General features: G+C 37.7%; 1 protein-coding gene across 5 annotated transcripts in view; it reads right to left on the minus strand.

Moving 5' to 3' along the window:
• CENPP (centromere protein P) overlaps window positions 1-17,176 on the minus strand; it is a 215,329-nt gene that overhangs the window by 154,332 nt on the left and 43,821 nt on the right. For all 5 annotated transcript variants that reach the window (XM_082400955.1, XM_082400953.1, XM_082400952.1 and 2 more), the window contains exon 5: window positions 1,376-1,472. In XM_082400955.1, coding sequence (XP_082257081.1) covers window positions 1,376-1,472 — 97 coding nt within the window. The remainder of the gene's footprint in view (window positions 1-1,375; window positions 1,473-17,176) is intronic.

A 17,176-nucleotide genomic window follows, 5' to 3' on the forward strand; every position in this document is an offset into this window, starting at 1 on the left:
AGAGCTAAACTATAAAACTCTCAGGAAAAAATAAAGACAAAATTCTTTATGATGTTGAATTTGGCAATGATTTCCTGGATATGACACCAAAAGCACAGGCTACAAAAGAAAAGAAAATAAATTGGACTTCATCAAAATTAAAAATTTCTATGCATCAAAGGACACTATTGAGAGAATGAAGGAATGGCAAATTAGTGTTTAATGGAACAGATTTTTACTGGTGATGGTTGCACGACAATGTGATGTTTCTTTCCATTCTAGTAACCTTGTCACCAGCAAAGGACCAGCTCAAAGAAGCACTTTATCCTCTACAGGAAAAACACACCAATTATACTTCTACACTTGCCTTAAAAGCACCTAGAGGAAAATCAGTTTGAAAATGGGACTAGTGCTCACATTTCCCACAACCCATTCTAATGTATAAGTAAATGGCCGTATTAGGTGATTCATTACCATAACTGCCAGCAGACTTCTCAGTCATTACTGTATTTTACCAATTCTGAAGAAGAGCTATTTAATTGTTCTGGTGCAAGAGCACCTGCAAGTAAACAACATAATCCTGAGCACTCCGCAAGGGACCACAGTACAGGTACAGTACAGGTACTGACATGTTTCATTCTAAAGAAAATCTTATGCTTGACAGATATTACTAGCTCAACCAAATAAAATGCAAAAAATGATGATGATGATAAAAAAAAAAAGAATCCAAAATAAATGAGAATTAGTACCAGTCATAAAAACAATAGTCACTCAGTATTTTGAGGGAACCTGAACCTTGAGATATTATTTATGTTAACTCTTTCAGAACTGGTTTCTGTGTGCATCACTGCTGTCAATAATTTGATACTATCTAACTAAGTAGAACCTGGGGGATTACAATGCAGCCAAATATAGTTCTAGTTATGACAGAAAACAAAGGCAATTAAAAAAAAGTCTCTGAATGTATCTGTATCAGACCTAAGAAGCGTTACTTTACAAGAATCAGACTTCAATATTTAAACTTGAAATATACAATAAATAAGAAGCTCAAAATACAGAGTGTGGCTCAGGAAGTAAAGATTACACTGTGACGTTACAAGGCTGCTATGCCTATGTCCTTTATTAGCATTTGGCATTTTACTTCAAGTGTCCTTGACAGATTAATTTTTCAAAATGTGTACTGTAAAATAAATAAGACTATATTCTTTCAATATAAATCGTTAACTGACTTGTACAGAAGAATTCCTCCTTCATCTATACCAAATAACTAAAAATCTAGAAACCAATAAAAATATTTTCTATTGTTTGAAAACGTTAAGAATGTTATCTTAAACCCCCAAATTAACATCAGCTTCACTTTCCATATACGTTTAAATTGAAAGACTTTAGACTCTACCTTGAAACGTTTAAATGTGCGCTTACGATATTCACACCATTCCACAAAGAAGTGTAGGCTTCGGAAAAACATAAACAAATCTCTTCTTTCTTCTGCTCTGTAGAAATAAAAGGCTCTATGATTAATAAATATCGTTTATTATCGTTCATTTAAGCCCTCCATCTGGCTTTATCTTATTATTGTTTTTTATAGATCCGACACTAAAGCTAAAAAAGTACTTAATATATTTCTATACACTGAACTCTGCCCTTTTGAGTATGTGCCCCTGTGTGATTTCTCAGGCTAGAATTCCCTTTTCTCCATCTTCAAATGTTTAAATCCTACCCATCTTTCAAGATATCACACAAATGCCACTTTCTCCTTGATGTCTCATTTGATGACCTGTGGTATAATAAAGAATATATCTGGGCTTTGTCACTAGTTCCTAACACAGAGCTTCTAACACTCTTGGAATTCCTGAGTGACAAGAGTGCCTTTTTTAAGCTAATGAGGTGAATCAGGGTGGTCCCTAGGTAGCCTTAGGATGGGGACTGTTCACCAGAAAGACCAACCACATGATTTAAAAGTTGGAACTGTGGGCTCACCAGTTCTCCAGGGAAGAGAGGGGAGCTGGAGGAGTTTAATCACATGGCCAATCATGATGCCTATGTAAGGTAACCCCAATAAAACGTCTGGACAACAAAACTCAGTGGCACTTTCAGGTTGGTGAATGTGTGGATGTGCTAGGAGGCTGATGTGCCCAGATTCCATGAAGAGAGGGCACAGAAGCTCTATGTTTATCTTCCTCCCCCAGCCCCCACGGCACCCCACCCCACCCCTAGACCTTTGTCTATGAATTGTTTCCATTTGGCTGTTTCTGGGTTGTAACTTTTACTGAAGTCTAGCAGTCTTATGGAGGACTTTGCCCTTAACCTGTGGGTCTCTGCTAAATCTGGGTAGTGTCAGAATTGAACTGAATTACACGACACCCAGTTGGTGTCACAGATTTATTGTGTCTCACCACCTCACCATATGTCCTATTCCAAAATAGCTAGAAATAATTTCATTCCTATGCCTATGAGCTCCCATAGGAATTTAGCTCAATTCTCTTAATACTATACCTATTGTTATATTGACACCTACAAACACTTCTGAGCAACTTATAGGCAAGATGCATGTGTTCATTTAATTATTCATTCGATAAATGATTGTGGGAGTAGAGTTCCCATTCTAGTCACAGTAGAGTAAGCACATTGAACCTGAAGGCTCCCATTAATTACAATTTAGAAACATGGAAATAACACATAAAGCAAATATTGGAAGATTCTGATATGTGGACAGAAGAAGCAAAACAGGTAGAGACTTCAGGAATTAAGCGAGGACCAGATAATGAGTTCCTTGGGGTTCATTTTTACCTCTTGTACATCCCAATCTGGATGCCAGAGCAGACTGAAATTAAAAAAACAAACAAAAAGGCCCAGGGAAAGACTGCTCCTTCTAGCCAGCAGAAGTCATACAAGATGAGGAGTGAAGACACTGCTTTTAGTGATGATTATTTGGACTTGACACCAAAAGCTAAGGCAACAAAGCAAAAATAAACACGGGACTACATCAAACTGAAAAGTCTCTGCACAGTAAAGGAAACCATCAACAAAATGAAAAGGCAACTTGGCGAATGGGACAAAATACTTGCAAACCAAATATCTGATGGGGTTAATATGCAAAATATATAAAGAACTCACATACCCCAATAGCAAAAAACCCAAACAATCAGATAAAACAGGCAGAGGATCTGAATATAAGCATACCTCAGAGATATTGCAGATTCAGTTCCAGACCACCACAATAAAACAAACATCGCAATAAAGCGAATTGCACATATTTTTTTAGTTTCCCGCATATTAAAGTTATGTTACACTATAGCTTTATGTCTAAAAAAAAAAAAGCAACAAGGTACAGGTCTTCCCTGGTGGCGCAGTGGTTAAGAATCCACCTGCCAATGCAGGGGACCCAGGTTTGAGCCCTGGTCCGGGAAGATCCCACATGCCACGGAGCAAATAAGCCTGTGCGCCACAACTACTGAGCCTGTGCTCTAGAGCCCACAAGCCACAACTATGGAGCCCACGTGCCACATCTACTGAAGCCTGTGCACTCCAGAGTCTGTGCTCTGCAACAAGAGAAGCCACCGCAATGAGAAGCCCACACACCGCAATGAAGAGTAGCCCCCGCTCGCCGCAACTAGAGAAAGCCCGCGTGCCGCAATGAAGGCCCAACGCAGCCAAAAATAATAAATAAAAATAAATAAATTAATTTAAAAAAAACAAGGCATATATCTTAATTAAAAAATACTTTAGGAGTGGGGGAGAAATAGGTGAAGGGTACCAACTTCCAGTTATAAAATAAATAAGCCACAGAGATGTAATATACAGCATAAGGAATATGGTCAATAATATTGCAATAACTTTGTATGGGAATGGATGGTTACTAGACTTACCATGGTAAACATTTCATAATGTATGAAAATGTCAAAACACTATGTAGTACACCTGAAAATAACATAATATTGTATGTCTACTATATTTCAACTTAAAACTAAGTTTTGGGACTTCCCTGGTGGTGCAGTGGTTAAGAATCTGCCTGCCAATGCAGGGGACATGGGTTCAAGCCCTGGTCCGGGAAGATCCCACATGCCGCGGAGCAACTAAGCCCGCGCGCAACAACTACTGAGCCTGCGCTCTGGAGCCCGCAAGCCACAACTACTGAGTCCACGTGCCACAACTACTGGGGCCTGCGCGCCTAGAGCCTGTGCTCTGCAGCAGGAGAGGCCACCGCAATGAGAAGCCCGCGCACCGCAACGAAGAGTGGCCCCCGCTCACCGCAACTAGAGAGGGCCTGTGCGCAGCAACGAAGACCCAACACAGCCAAAAATAAATAAATAAAATAAAATAAGTTTATTAAATAAAAAAAATAACTAAGTTTCTATAAGATATAAATACACTCGCTATATATTTGGACCCAATCAGTCCATGTCTGATTGAGGACTCCTGAATATTAAACTGATCTAATGTTCACAATAAAGAGGAAAAAGTTCACAAGAAAAAAGATCACTTTACTGCTAAAAACTGCTATCCATCATCTGAGCATTCAGCAAATCTTTTTGCTGGTGGAGGGTCTCTCCTCGGCATTGATGGATGCTGACTGATGAGGGATGTTTACTAAAAGTTGGCATGGCTGTGGCAACCACCACCTTTATTCTTCAAATAAGACGACAATGAAGCTTGATGCATTAAGTGACTCTTCCTTTCATGAACGATTTCTCTGTAACATGCAATGCTGTTTGATAGCATTTCACCCACAGAACTTCTTTCAAAACTAGCGTCAATACTCTCAAACCCTGCCACTGCTTTATCAACTAGATTTATGTCACAGTCTAAATCCTTTTTTGTCATTTCAACAATCTTCACAGCATCTTCACTAGGAGTAGGTTCCATCTCAAGAAACCACTTTCTTTTTCTTCATCCATAAGAAGCAACTCCTCATCAACTAAAAGTTTTGTCATGAGATTGTAGCAATTCAGTCACATCTTCAGGCTCCACTTCTAATTCTAGGTCTCTTGCTACTTCCACCACACTTGCAGTTACTTCCTCCACTGAAGTCTTGAACCCCTCAAAATCATCCACGAGGGTTGGAATCAACTTCTTCCAAACTCCTGTTAATGTTGATCTTTTCACCTCTTCCAATGAATCATGAATGTTCTTTCTTTTTTGTTTTTTTTGGTTTTTTTTCTTTTGGCTGCGTCGGGCCTTAATTGCGGCATGCGGGATCTTCGTTGAGGCATGCGGGATCTTTCATTGCGGCACACAGGATTCCCTCTAGCTGTTGCGTGGGGGTTTTCTCTTCTCTAGTTGTGGTGTGCAGGCTCCAGGGCACGTGGGCTCTGTAGTTTGCAGCAGTGGGCTCTCTAGTTGAGGCGCGCACAAGCTCAGTAGTTGTGGTGCGCGGGCTTAGCTGCCCCGCAGCATGTGGGAACCTAGTTCCCCAACCAGGGGTCAAACCCAAGTCCTCTGCATTGGAAGGTGGATTCTTTACCACTTGACCACCAGGGAAGTCCCATGAATGTTCTTAATGGCATCCAGAATGGTGAATCCTTTCCAGGTTTTCAACTGACTTTGCCCAGATCCATCAGAAGGATTCACTATCTATGGCAGCTACAGCCTCACAAAATATATTTCTTAAATAATAAGACTTGAAAGTTGAAATTATCCCTTGATCCATGGGCTGCAGAATGGATGTTGTGTTAGCAGGCATGAAAACAACATTAATATCATTGTACATCTCCATAAGAGCTCTTGGGTGGCCAAGTGCATTGTCAATGAGCAATAATATTTTGAAAGGAATCTTTTTTCTAAGCAGTAGGCCTCAACAGCGGGCTTAAAATATTTAGTAAACCATGTTGTAAACAGACATGCTGTCATCCAGGCTTTCCATTTATAGAGCACAGGCAGAAGAGATTTAGTATAACTCTTAAGGGCCCTAGGAATTTTGGAATGGTAAATGAACACTGCCTTCAACTTAAGGTTACCAGTGGCATTAGCCCCAAACAAGAGAGTCAGCCTGTCCTTTGAAGCTTTGAAGCCAGGCATCGAATTTTCCTCTCTAGCTATGAAAGTCCTAGATGGTATCTTCTTCCGATACAAGGCTGTTTTGTCTACATTGAAAATCTGTTGTTTAGTGTAGCCACCTTCATGGATTATCTTAGCTATATCTTCTGGATAACTTGCTGCAGTGTCTACATCAGCCCTTGCTGCTTCACCTTGTACTTTTATATTATGGAGATGGCTTCTTTCCTTAAACCTCATGAACCAAACTCTGCTAGCTTCAAACTTTTCTTCTGTAGTTTCCTTACCTCTTTCATCCTTCACAGAATTGTAGAGTTAGGGCCCTGATGTGGATTAGACTTTGGCTTTAAGGGAAAGTTGTGGCTGGTTTGATCTTCTATCCAGACCACTAAAACTTTCTCCATAGGTGCAATAAAGCTGTTTCACTTTCTTATTTGTGTGTTCACTAGAATATTACTCTTAATTTCCTCCAAGATAGACAGATAGATATACACACACATAGAGATAAATATCCCTATCTATCTATCTATCTATCTATCTATCTATCTATCTATCTAATGGAATATTATTCATCCATAAGAAGAAGGAAATCCTGATATTTGTAACAACATGGCTGGACCTTGAGGACATTACGCTAAGTAAAATAAGTCAGAGACAGAAAGATAAATACTGTATGATCTCACTAGTATGTGGAATCTAAAAAACAAACAAACAAAAAACAAACTCAGTTGCGGAGAACACATTGATGGTTGCCAGGGGCAGGGGGTATGAGGTCGGCAAAATGGGTGAGGGTGGTCAAAAGGTACAAACTCCTAGTTATAAAATAAGTAAGTCATGGGGATGTAATATACACCATGGTGACTGTAGTTAATAATACTGTATTGTATATTTGAAAGTTGCTAGAAGAGAAAATGTTAAAAGTTCTCATCAGAAAAAATAAAAAGTAACTGTGTGGTTATACATGTTAACTAGAGTAATTGTAATGATCATTTCACAGTTTATACATATATCTAGTCATTATATTGTACACCTGAAACTAATATAATGTTATATATCAACTATATCTCAACAGAACAAAACCAATGTTCAAAATCATGCAATTTAATTTACTGGACATAATATTAATAAAGTTTCTTTTGTGGTTTATTACTTAAGAGCAAAAGTTTTCAAAAATTAGGCAATAAAATGTTTGATGCAGTTAAAAAAAAGAAAAAAAAAAAAAGATGAGAAAAGGGAAACCATGCAGTACAGAACCCTAATGCCAAAGAGGAGCCGTGTCCCTAATCCTCCCAATTAGGCAACTAGTACTGCTGGTAATAAGCAAAAGCATAAGCATATGGATCAAGGGAAGAGAATTGAGAGTCCAGAAATACAAGCATAGATCTATGGTCAACTGATTTTCAACAAGAGTGCCAAAACCATTCAATGGGGATAAGAATAGTCTCTTCAAAAACTGGTACTGTGACAACCAGATATCCAAATGCTAAAGAGTGATGTGGCACCCTTACTTTGCACCATATGTTCTAAACTCTAAATGGATCAACGACCTAAATATAAAAGCTAAAACTATAAATTCTCAGAAGAAAACACAGAGGCAAATATCGACCTTAGATTTGGCTGTGGTTTCTCAAATGACAATAAAATCATGAACATCAAAATAAAATATAGATAATGTAGACATCATAAAAATTAAAACTTCTGTGCATCAAACGACATTATCAAGAGTGGAAAGACAAGCTACACAGTGGTATTTGCAAAATATATATCTGAAAAGGGTCTAGAACCCAAAATATAGAGAAAACTCTTAAAACTCAACATAAAAATCGTAAAAATGCTGTAACAAGCTATCATGAACATGGTTTAGAGAAATACAAAAATAGAAAATATCAACAAAGAAATAAAGGATAATAAGAAGATTCAAATAATTTAGAACTGCAAAATACAATAACTTAAATACAAATCTCATCACAGTGGGCTTCCCTGGTGGCGCAGTGGTTAAGAATCCAGCTGCCAAAGCAGGGGACACAGGTTCGAGCACTGGTCTGGGAAGATCTCACATGCTGTGGAGCAGCTAAGCCTGTGCGCCACAGCTACTGAGCCTGCACGCTAGAGCCCGCGAGCCACAACTACTGAGCCCACGTGCCACAACTACTGAAGCCTGCGCGCCTAGAGACCGTGCTCTGCAACAAGAGAAGCCACTGCAATGAGAAGCCCGTGCACTGCAACGAAGTGTAGCCCCCCTTACCGCAACTAGAGAAAGTCCACGTGCAGCAACGAAGACCCAATGCAGCCAAAAAAAAAAAAAAAACCTCATCAGAAGTGTTCCATAGCAGAATGGAGATGGCAGGGGAAAGAAACTTAAAGATAGACCAATAGGAATTATTCAATACCAACAGAGAGAGAAAAGATTGGGGGGGAAAAGGTAAGAGATCCTCAAAGAGTTGTGAAATAATAACAAAAGGTTTAACCTTCATGTCATCAGTCTCAGAAGGAGAGGGGAAAGGGCCTGGGACTGAAAAAATATTTGAAGAAATAAGGACTGAGTACTTCCCAAACTTGACTAAAAAAATATACCTACAGATTCCCAAAGATGTCTAAGCCCAGAGAAATGATGATCACATTTCTAAAAATTAAAGACAAAGAAAGTCCTTGAAAGCAGGCACAGAGAAATGAGGCATTATAAATAAGGGAACAATGGTTTGAATAACTGTCTATTTCTCATCAAAAACCATGGAGGCCAGAAGCAAGTGGCACAACATTTTTTAAGTGTTGAAAGAACAGAACTGTCAAACTAGAATTCTATATCCAGAAAGAATCTACCTCAAGAATGAGAGTAAAGACATTCTCACATGAAGAAAATTAAGAAAACTTGCTGCCAGAGCCATCATTCACTTAGTTTCCTTTAACTCTTTGAGCATATTTAAAACAGTTTCTTTGTCTAATAAATCCAAAGTCTGGGCTTCCTCAGGGACAGTTTCTATTGATTGATTACTTTTTTCCCTGTGCATGGGCCTTACTTTCTTGTTTTGTTTTTCGTTCTGCCTGTTTTGTAATTTTTGTTGAAAACTGAACATTTTAAACACTATAGTGTGGCAATTCCTGGAATCAGATTCTCCCTCTCCCCAGGGTTTGCTGTTGTGCTTCTTGTTCCTTTTGTTGGTTTAGTGACTTTTCTGAGCCAATCTGTATAGTCTATTTTTTGTTGTGCATGACTACGTAAGTCTGCTCCATTAGCTAATATCTTGACAGAGATTTACTTAAACACCTTGAACCCATGTCTCCAAGTCTTTGCCAAGGGGCTTTCTCTTGGGCATAACTTCAATACTCAGCAAGGCAAATGACAATACTACCTTAGCTTTCACTTCCTGCTTTTGCACAGCCTCACGGTCAGCCAGTAGTGAGAACTTAGGCCATCTCAGGTCTTTCCTGAGCATGCACACAACCCAACACATGGGCAGGACCTTCTAGAGTCCCAGGGATAGGTCAGAGATTTTTGAAGTCCCTAGCCATTGCATTCTACAGCTTTTCTTTTTAAGCTTTTTCGTTAACCTATTAATTGCCCCAGCTGTTATCCACCGCCTCAGGCACCCATGAAGTTTAAAAATTGCCTCCAGGGAACTCCCTGGCAGTCCAGTGGTTAGGACTCAGTGCTTTCACTGCTGGGGCCCAGGTTCGATCCCTGGTCGGGGAACTAAGATCCCACAAGCTTCATAGCGTGGACCAAAAAAAAAAAAAAAAAAGCCTCCAAATATCTTCAACAAATTCTCCCAGAGAAAAGCCTTTCACACTAGATTAGTTCTGAGTCAGGTCAAATAAACACAGTCTTGAAAGTGAGATCTTCCAGGGAATAAAGAAACAGGTCAAACAATGACAATTTACTGGGAATGTGGCTTTGAAGGAGTTTGAACCTATTCTGCTCCCTCTGGTGGCTGCCAGGCTTGCTGGTTATCACCAGGATTACAGGCTTTTTGTTGTCAAGGCTAACACAGAGCTGGTAAAGGAGAGCTAGGTATAGGGCATTTAAAAAACACAAAGCTCACTCTTGTTATCAAGATTCTGCCGTTTTTCCTGAATAAATGCTCCCTGGATTGCTACAACCCTTTGGTTCATTTCTAGGATTCCAAAAAATTTGATTCTGACAGTTTTGGCCAGTTTTTTTGTTGCTTTTACAGAGGAGAGAATCTTCAAAGGTACTTACTTACTCTGCTAGTTTCACTGACATCTATGCCTTGAATTTTAAAAGGACTCAGCCAGGGCTCTGTATTAATCATGTCTTTTATTTTCTGTATTCTGATGCTTTGACATCTGGGGCCTTGCTGACCCTGAAGAAACTGTGCCTCCCAAGATTAGCCCATTCCTAGAGATAGTAAACAACTTGCTCCTGAATGCTTTTCTAACGTGATACGACCAGTCCAGAACCCATATCTCAACCACCTCCTTTATATTTGCTATTCCTCTATCCACTTGCTCAGGGCTAGGTACCAGAGGCATCTAGTGACAGCCCCTATGACCCACAGCCTCCTGAAATTATTCAAACTAGCCAACCTAAGCCTGCTCACCCTGACTCACCTTTTCCTTACCTCAGAAACCACAGTAAAGGCTCTTGACCAGTTTCCCGTTCTCCGTCTCCTGACCTACTCTAGTGCTTCTCCCTGTGGTCCCCAGCGGCATGATGTACCCTTCCCTCTTAGGAACCAACTAAGTAACAAACTATCTTTTCAATGGTAATCGTCTTCCTGATCTGTTGGCCTTACCATACTCAAATAATTTTTTAAAAAACCTATTAAAATAGGTTCCCATGCATTTATTACTAACTTTTAAACATTAGCCATGTAGTATATATGAGCATAGATGTTTATTTCACATGTAAGCTGTTGGTTCCTGTAGAGAGCAAAAAGACTACCCCAGAACACATAAACAGTAGTGGTGAGGTTTATTCTCTCCATACTTGGTCACTCAGCCAAATTGTCCTGTAACCATGAGTTAATAAACTCATTGGAACTGCTTCTCAGAGGGACCTCACCAACGAGTCTTTGTGGAAGCTATAGTGATATTTCTGTGAAGGTAACTAATTCGGTGCAGCTCTTAATCACTGAGTAAATGGCCCTCTGAAGCTGCTTTGAAGCTAATCTTGGTGAACTCATCAGAACTTGGGATAGTAAGTAACTTGTGGAAGTCAATAAGGGGATTAATTGAATTGTGATTCTTGGAAAATGACCTAAATTGCCTCAGACATATGAAAAACGAGCATGTCTGCATAATAATCATTCAGCTTACCTGTACAATGACTAATCTGAGGAGTAGTTTTGTCCTAAATCCCTTCCAGTTACAGCTTTTTACGCTTTTCTGTGCTTTTTTTTTTTTTTCTTCAAAAATAACAACAGAAATAGTGAAGAAAGCATCTGGCACATAGAATTCATTCTCAAAGAATCCTTGTAACTCGATCAGTTGAGTATATTGTAAATAGTGGTGGACATGTATTCTTACTGAAGGAGTTTAGGAATCTATGCCACAAGTAATATCACACAATAGGGAATCTGTAAGATGAAGTAATTCCATGTAGAGTGGGTGGCCCAGAGAAACAGTGCTTTGTAGATCCAGTTTCGCTGAGAAGCATTCCCCAAATATTGGCAATCACTCCATGTTGTAAAGGGGAGACCTAGCTCATGGATATTCTTCAAATAGCTCTATTATTCCAATTTCAATAAGTTCCAGTATTTCTCAGAAATATTTTTATTCTTTGATTTGTTATTCTTCATATAAACTTTTGGAATGGGGCAGAAGCTTGCAAATACTTTTATCCAGTTACTTCATTTTGCAGATAGAACTCCACAGAGTTTAAATATCTTTCCTAATTCAGTGGTTAGTCATTAGTTTAAAGGAGAAAACCCAACGAAATGTGTTATATGAAGGTACACTGTCCTTGTTATCACATATTTGTGATTTATACTAAGGATAAGATATGCATACTAAGTGATTATAATGCAAGGCAAAATAGGATTCATTTTTAGAGAGTACCTAGAGTTGGTAACCAGCTGGGTACAATTAGGCAAGTTTAGCTCCCTGACTTACTTATAGTCACCCTCTCAGTGAGGCCTTCTCTGACCATGCTATTTAAAAATGGACACCTCTCCCTCATCCTGTACATTCTCTATTTCCCATCTCACTTTATTTTCTCCCATACCATTTATCTCTATCTAATATATTATTCATTTTATATATCAGTTTATTTATTGCCTTTTCCTCTTCCTAGAAAATAAGTTTATGAGGGCAGAGATGTTTTGTTTTGTTAACTGCTACATATTAAGCACATACAATGTTTGCCACGTAATAGGTATGCACTTACATTCCCATAGCATTTATCCCATCATCATTTAGCACATGTTATTGGTTTTGCTCATTTACTAGTTTGTCAGCTTCATGAAGTCAGAAACTATGTATCTTTTGTTCAGTTATATTCTTAGAGACTAATACAGTACAAAGTACATAATATGCTTTCAACATGCATGTATTTATTTATTTTTAAGTTTTCATACTGGGGCAGGAGAGGTATATTTTAAGCCTGGAAAGTCTTTTTATCCCTGAATATAAGGAAGTGCTCAAAAATATGAAAAGAAGAGTAAAGAATTATAAACCTTTAAAAAAAAGAATGAATGATATCATAACTATAGCAAATAGATACGTACACATATACACACATATTGATACACAGGGGTGAAGGGAGATATATTTCTTAAGCACAAGGACTAATGCTTATTGAGAAATGTAAAGGGAAGTGCTGGAGTTGAAAAATCATCATTTTGTAACCACCACAGTAAAAAGTAGATCAGATATGAATCACCAGGGGTGCTAAATATAGGCAGAAATTTTAATGAAGAGTAGTATCTGCATGATCATAAAGTATCTCCCCATAGACTGTCTATTAGTTGTAAGGGAGGAAAAAAAGCAGTGATGATACAGTGGAGAATCAGGCAACAGTTTGACTGATGATCAAAATTAACATCACCTGTGAGGGACAGCTATCTGAGACAGACAAAACATCGCCTATACAGTATTTTGCCTGAGAATACATAACAGTAATTGATGATGAGAAAAAAAATCAAAGACTAAATTAAAAACATTCTATGAGTGGCAGGGAGGGGGAGGTGGAAGAACTGTATTTTTTAAAGATGGCAAAGTCATAAAAGGCTCTAGAATTGCTCCAGATTAAAGAAATCTATAAGACATGACAGCTAAATGCAATACTTGACTCTAGCCTGGATCACGTACTGCAGAGGAAAAGAAAATACAATAAAGGACATTATTAGATCAAATAACCAAATTGGAATATGGATGGCAAAGTAGATAAAAGTATTATATCAATGTCAATGTATGGAGTCAATCACAGTACTATAAGAGAATACCTCTACTCAGATTGCACACCAAAGTATCTAGGAGAACACAGCCATGATATATGCATCAGGAAGAAAAACAGAAATGGTAAAAATCTGGGTAAATATAATAATCTATCACTTTTAAATTCTTTAAATTATGTATCATGGTTGAGAGTAAAAAACCATTACTGTCTGATGGGGTTTTCAGTGCATACATATGAATGTAATTCATATAAAAACTATAACATGAAGCAGGGAGAGAAAGGGATCTATACTGTTATAAGGATTCCCAGACTGTAATTGCAGTGGTAAAGTATTAAATCTAAGTAGACTGTTAAAAGTTAGCTTATGCAGTTGAAATCCCTCCAGCAGCCAATAATAATAATAATATAATAATAATAATACTTTTTAACGTCTGACAGAAGAAATTACTCTCCAAAGAATATAGGTCCATAAAGAGCAGTAGTTACTTCATTAGAGCTTACAAGGCCAAAATGACAAGATGTTTTAATCTCCATTAAACAAGGGAGCAAAAAATAAGCTCTTAATCATGTGATGAGGGAGTGAGCCAAGAAATAAATCTTAAAAACTACAGTGGCTAAAGTTTAAACACACACACACACTACAGACACCCAGAGAAAGAAAAAGACTGTTCTCTTACATAACTTTTTTAAAAGAACTGTATTTAAAAGTGGATTAAGTCACAATTCCTTCACCCCCATTCACATCTCCACAGTCTTCCATTATAGAAAGAAAGTGTGTGTGTGTGTATGTGTTTGTGAGAGAGAGAGAGAGTGTGTGTGTTTGTGTGTGTGTGTGTGTGTATCGGCTCTTAGAGCTGTAAGAGTGATTGCAATTTATCTATTTTCCCAAGCATAGTTCAAACTTCACTAAATGTAAAACAGATGTTATGTATTTCCTTCACAAAATGTTGACAGTGGCACATTTCAAATGCAACTAGAGTAATCAAAAAAGTAAAGTAACTCCAAATGTCTCTTTCTCAAGGATAAAGCAAAGCATAGAGAGAAATTTGTAATAACACTTTAAAATTTTTATTTAAAAATTAAATTCCTAGGAATATTAGGTCTAAAATCAAAAGATTATCACAACTTAATTCACTAAAATATTATCAGTTACTCTCACACACTGCCGGTGGGGATGCAAAATGGTATGGTCAATCTGGTAAACAGTTTGGCAGTTTATTATAAATTTAAACATATTCTTATCACATGACCCAGGAATGCCACTTCCGGTTATTACCCTAGACAAAAGAAAACTTACATTCACATAAAAACCTCTATTGAGCAGCACTATTCATAATCACCAAAACTGGAAATAACCTGAATGTCCTCCAATAGGTGAATGGATAAACAAACTATTATCCATAAAATGGAATACTACTCAGAAATGAAGAGACAGATGAGTCTCAAAGGCATTATGCCAAGTAAAGAAGCCAGTCTCAAAAGGTTACACACTGTGTGATTTCATTTATTTGACGTTTCGTAAAAGGAAAAATTCTAGTAATGAAGATCAGAGCAAGTTTTGCCATGGTTTAAGAGTGGGGAGAGGGTATAAGGGCTTTTTTGCATCGATGGAACTGTTTAATACCCTGATTGTAGTCATGAGTACACAGGAATGATCTAATCAGAATAACACACAAGGAAAAAATTGAATTAAATGAACAGAGCCACAGGGACACGTAGGACAATACCAAACGATTTTACATTCATGTCATCAGAGACCCAGAAGCAAAGAAGAAAAAGTGTTGAGTGAAAAAAATATTTGGAGAAATAATGGCTGAAAACTTCTCAAACTAGGTAAAAAGACATAAACTTACAATTCAAGAAGCTCAGAAAACCCCAGGGAGGATAAAATCAGAGAAATCCATGCTTAAACACATCATAATCAAACTATTGAAAATTAAAGAAAAAGAAAACTTCCTGAATCAGACAGAGGAAAACAGATACATATCATATAGAAGAACGAGGATTCCAAGACAGTGGATTTCTCAACAGAAATAATGGAGGCCAGAAGGAAGTAAAACAACATTTTCAAAGAACTGAAAGAAAAGAACTGTCAACCCAGAATTCAGTATCCAGTGAAAATACCCAAACACATGGCGGCTAAACAATTGTTACCAAATAACCAAGAGATCAGTGAAGAAATCAAAGAGGAAGTCAAAAATACCTAGAGACAAATTACAATGAAAACATGATGATCCAAAACCTATGGGATGCAGCAAAAGCAGTTCTAAGAGGGAAGTTTATAGCAATACAAGCCTACCTCACGAAACAAGAAAAATCTCAAATAAACAACCTGACCTTATACCTAAAGGAACTAGAGAAAGAAGAACAAACAAAACCCAAAGTTAGCAGAAGGAAAGAAATCATAAAGATCAGAGCAGAAATAAATGAAATAGAAACAAAGAAAACAATAGCAAAGATCAATAAAATTAAAAGCTGGTTCTTTGAGAAGATAAGCAAAATTGATAAACCTTTAGCCAGACTCATCAAGAAAAAGAGGGAGAGGACTCAAATCAATAGAATTAGAAATGAAAAAGGAAAAGTTACAACAGACATCACAGAAATGCAAAGCATCCTAAGAGACTACTACAAGCAACTCTATGCCAATAAAATGGACAACCTGGAAGAAATGGACAAATTCTTAGAAAGGTATAACCTTCCATGACTGACACAGGAAGAAATAGAAAATATGAACAGACCAATCACAAGTAATGAAATTGAAACTGTGATTAAAAATCTTCCAACAAACAAAAGTCCAGGACCAGATGGCTTCACAGGTGAATTCTATCAAATATTTAGAGAAGAGCTAACACCCATTCTTCTCAAACTCTTCCAAAAAATTGCAGAGGAAGGAACACTCCCAAACTCATTCTATGACGCCACCATCACCTTGATACCCAAACCAGACAAAGATGCTACAAAAAAAGAAAATTACAGACCAATATTACTGATGAATATAGATGCAAAAAGCCTCAACAAAATACTAGCAAACAGAATCCAACAACACATTAAAAGGATCATACACCATGATCAAGTGGGATTTATCCCAGGGATGCAAGGATGCTTCAATATACACAAATCAAACAATGTGATACACCATATTAAAAAAGTGAACAATAAAAACCATATGATCATCTCAATAGATGCAGAAAAAGCTTTTGACAAAATTCAACACCCATTTATGATAAAAACTCTCCAGAAGGTGGGCATAGAGGGAACCTATCTCAACATAATAAAGGCCAAATATGACAAACCCACAGCAAACATCATTCTCAATGGTGAAAAACTAGAAACATTTCCTCTAAGATCAGGAACAAGACAAGGATGTCCACCCTCGCCACTATTACTCAACATAGTTTTGGAAGTCCTACCATGGCAATTACAGAAGAAAAAGAAATAGAAGGTATACAAATTGGAAAAGAAGAAGTAAAACTGTCACTGTTTGCAGATGACATGATACTATACATAGAGAATCCTAAAGATTCCACCAGAAAATTACTAGAGCTAATCAATGAATTTGGTAAAGTTGCAGGATACAAAATTAATGCACAGAAATCTCTTGCATTCCTATACACTAATGATGAAAGAGAAATTAAGGAAACACTCCCATTTACCATTGTAACAAAAAGAATAAAATAGCTAGGAATAAACCTACCTAGGGAGACAAAAGACCCGTATGCAGAAAACTATAAGACACTGATGAAAGAAATTAAAGATGACACAAACAGATGGAGAGATATACCATGTTCTTGGATTGGAAGAATCAATATTGTGAAAATGGGGGCTTCCCTGGTGGCACAGTGGTTG

This window comes from Balaenoptera borealis (genome assembly GCF_965194805.1).
Source record: "Balaenoptera borealis genome assembly, chromosome: 8".
Taxonomy (NCBI): Eukaryota; Metazoa; Chordata; class Mammalia; order Artiodactyla; family Balaenopteridae; genus Balaenoptera; species Balaenoptera borealis.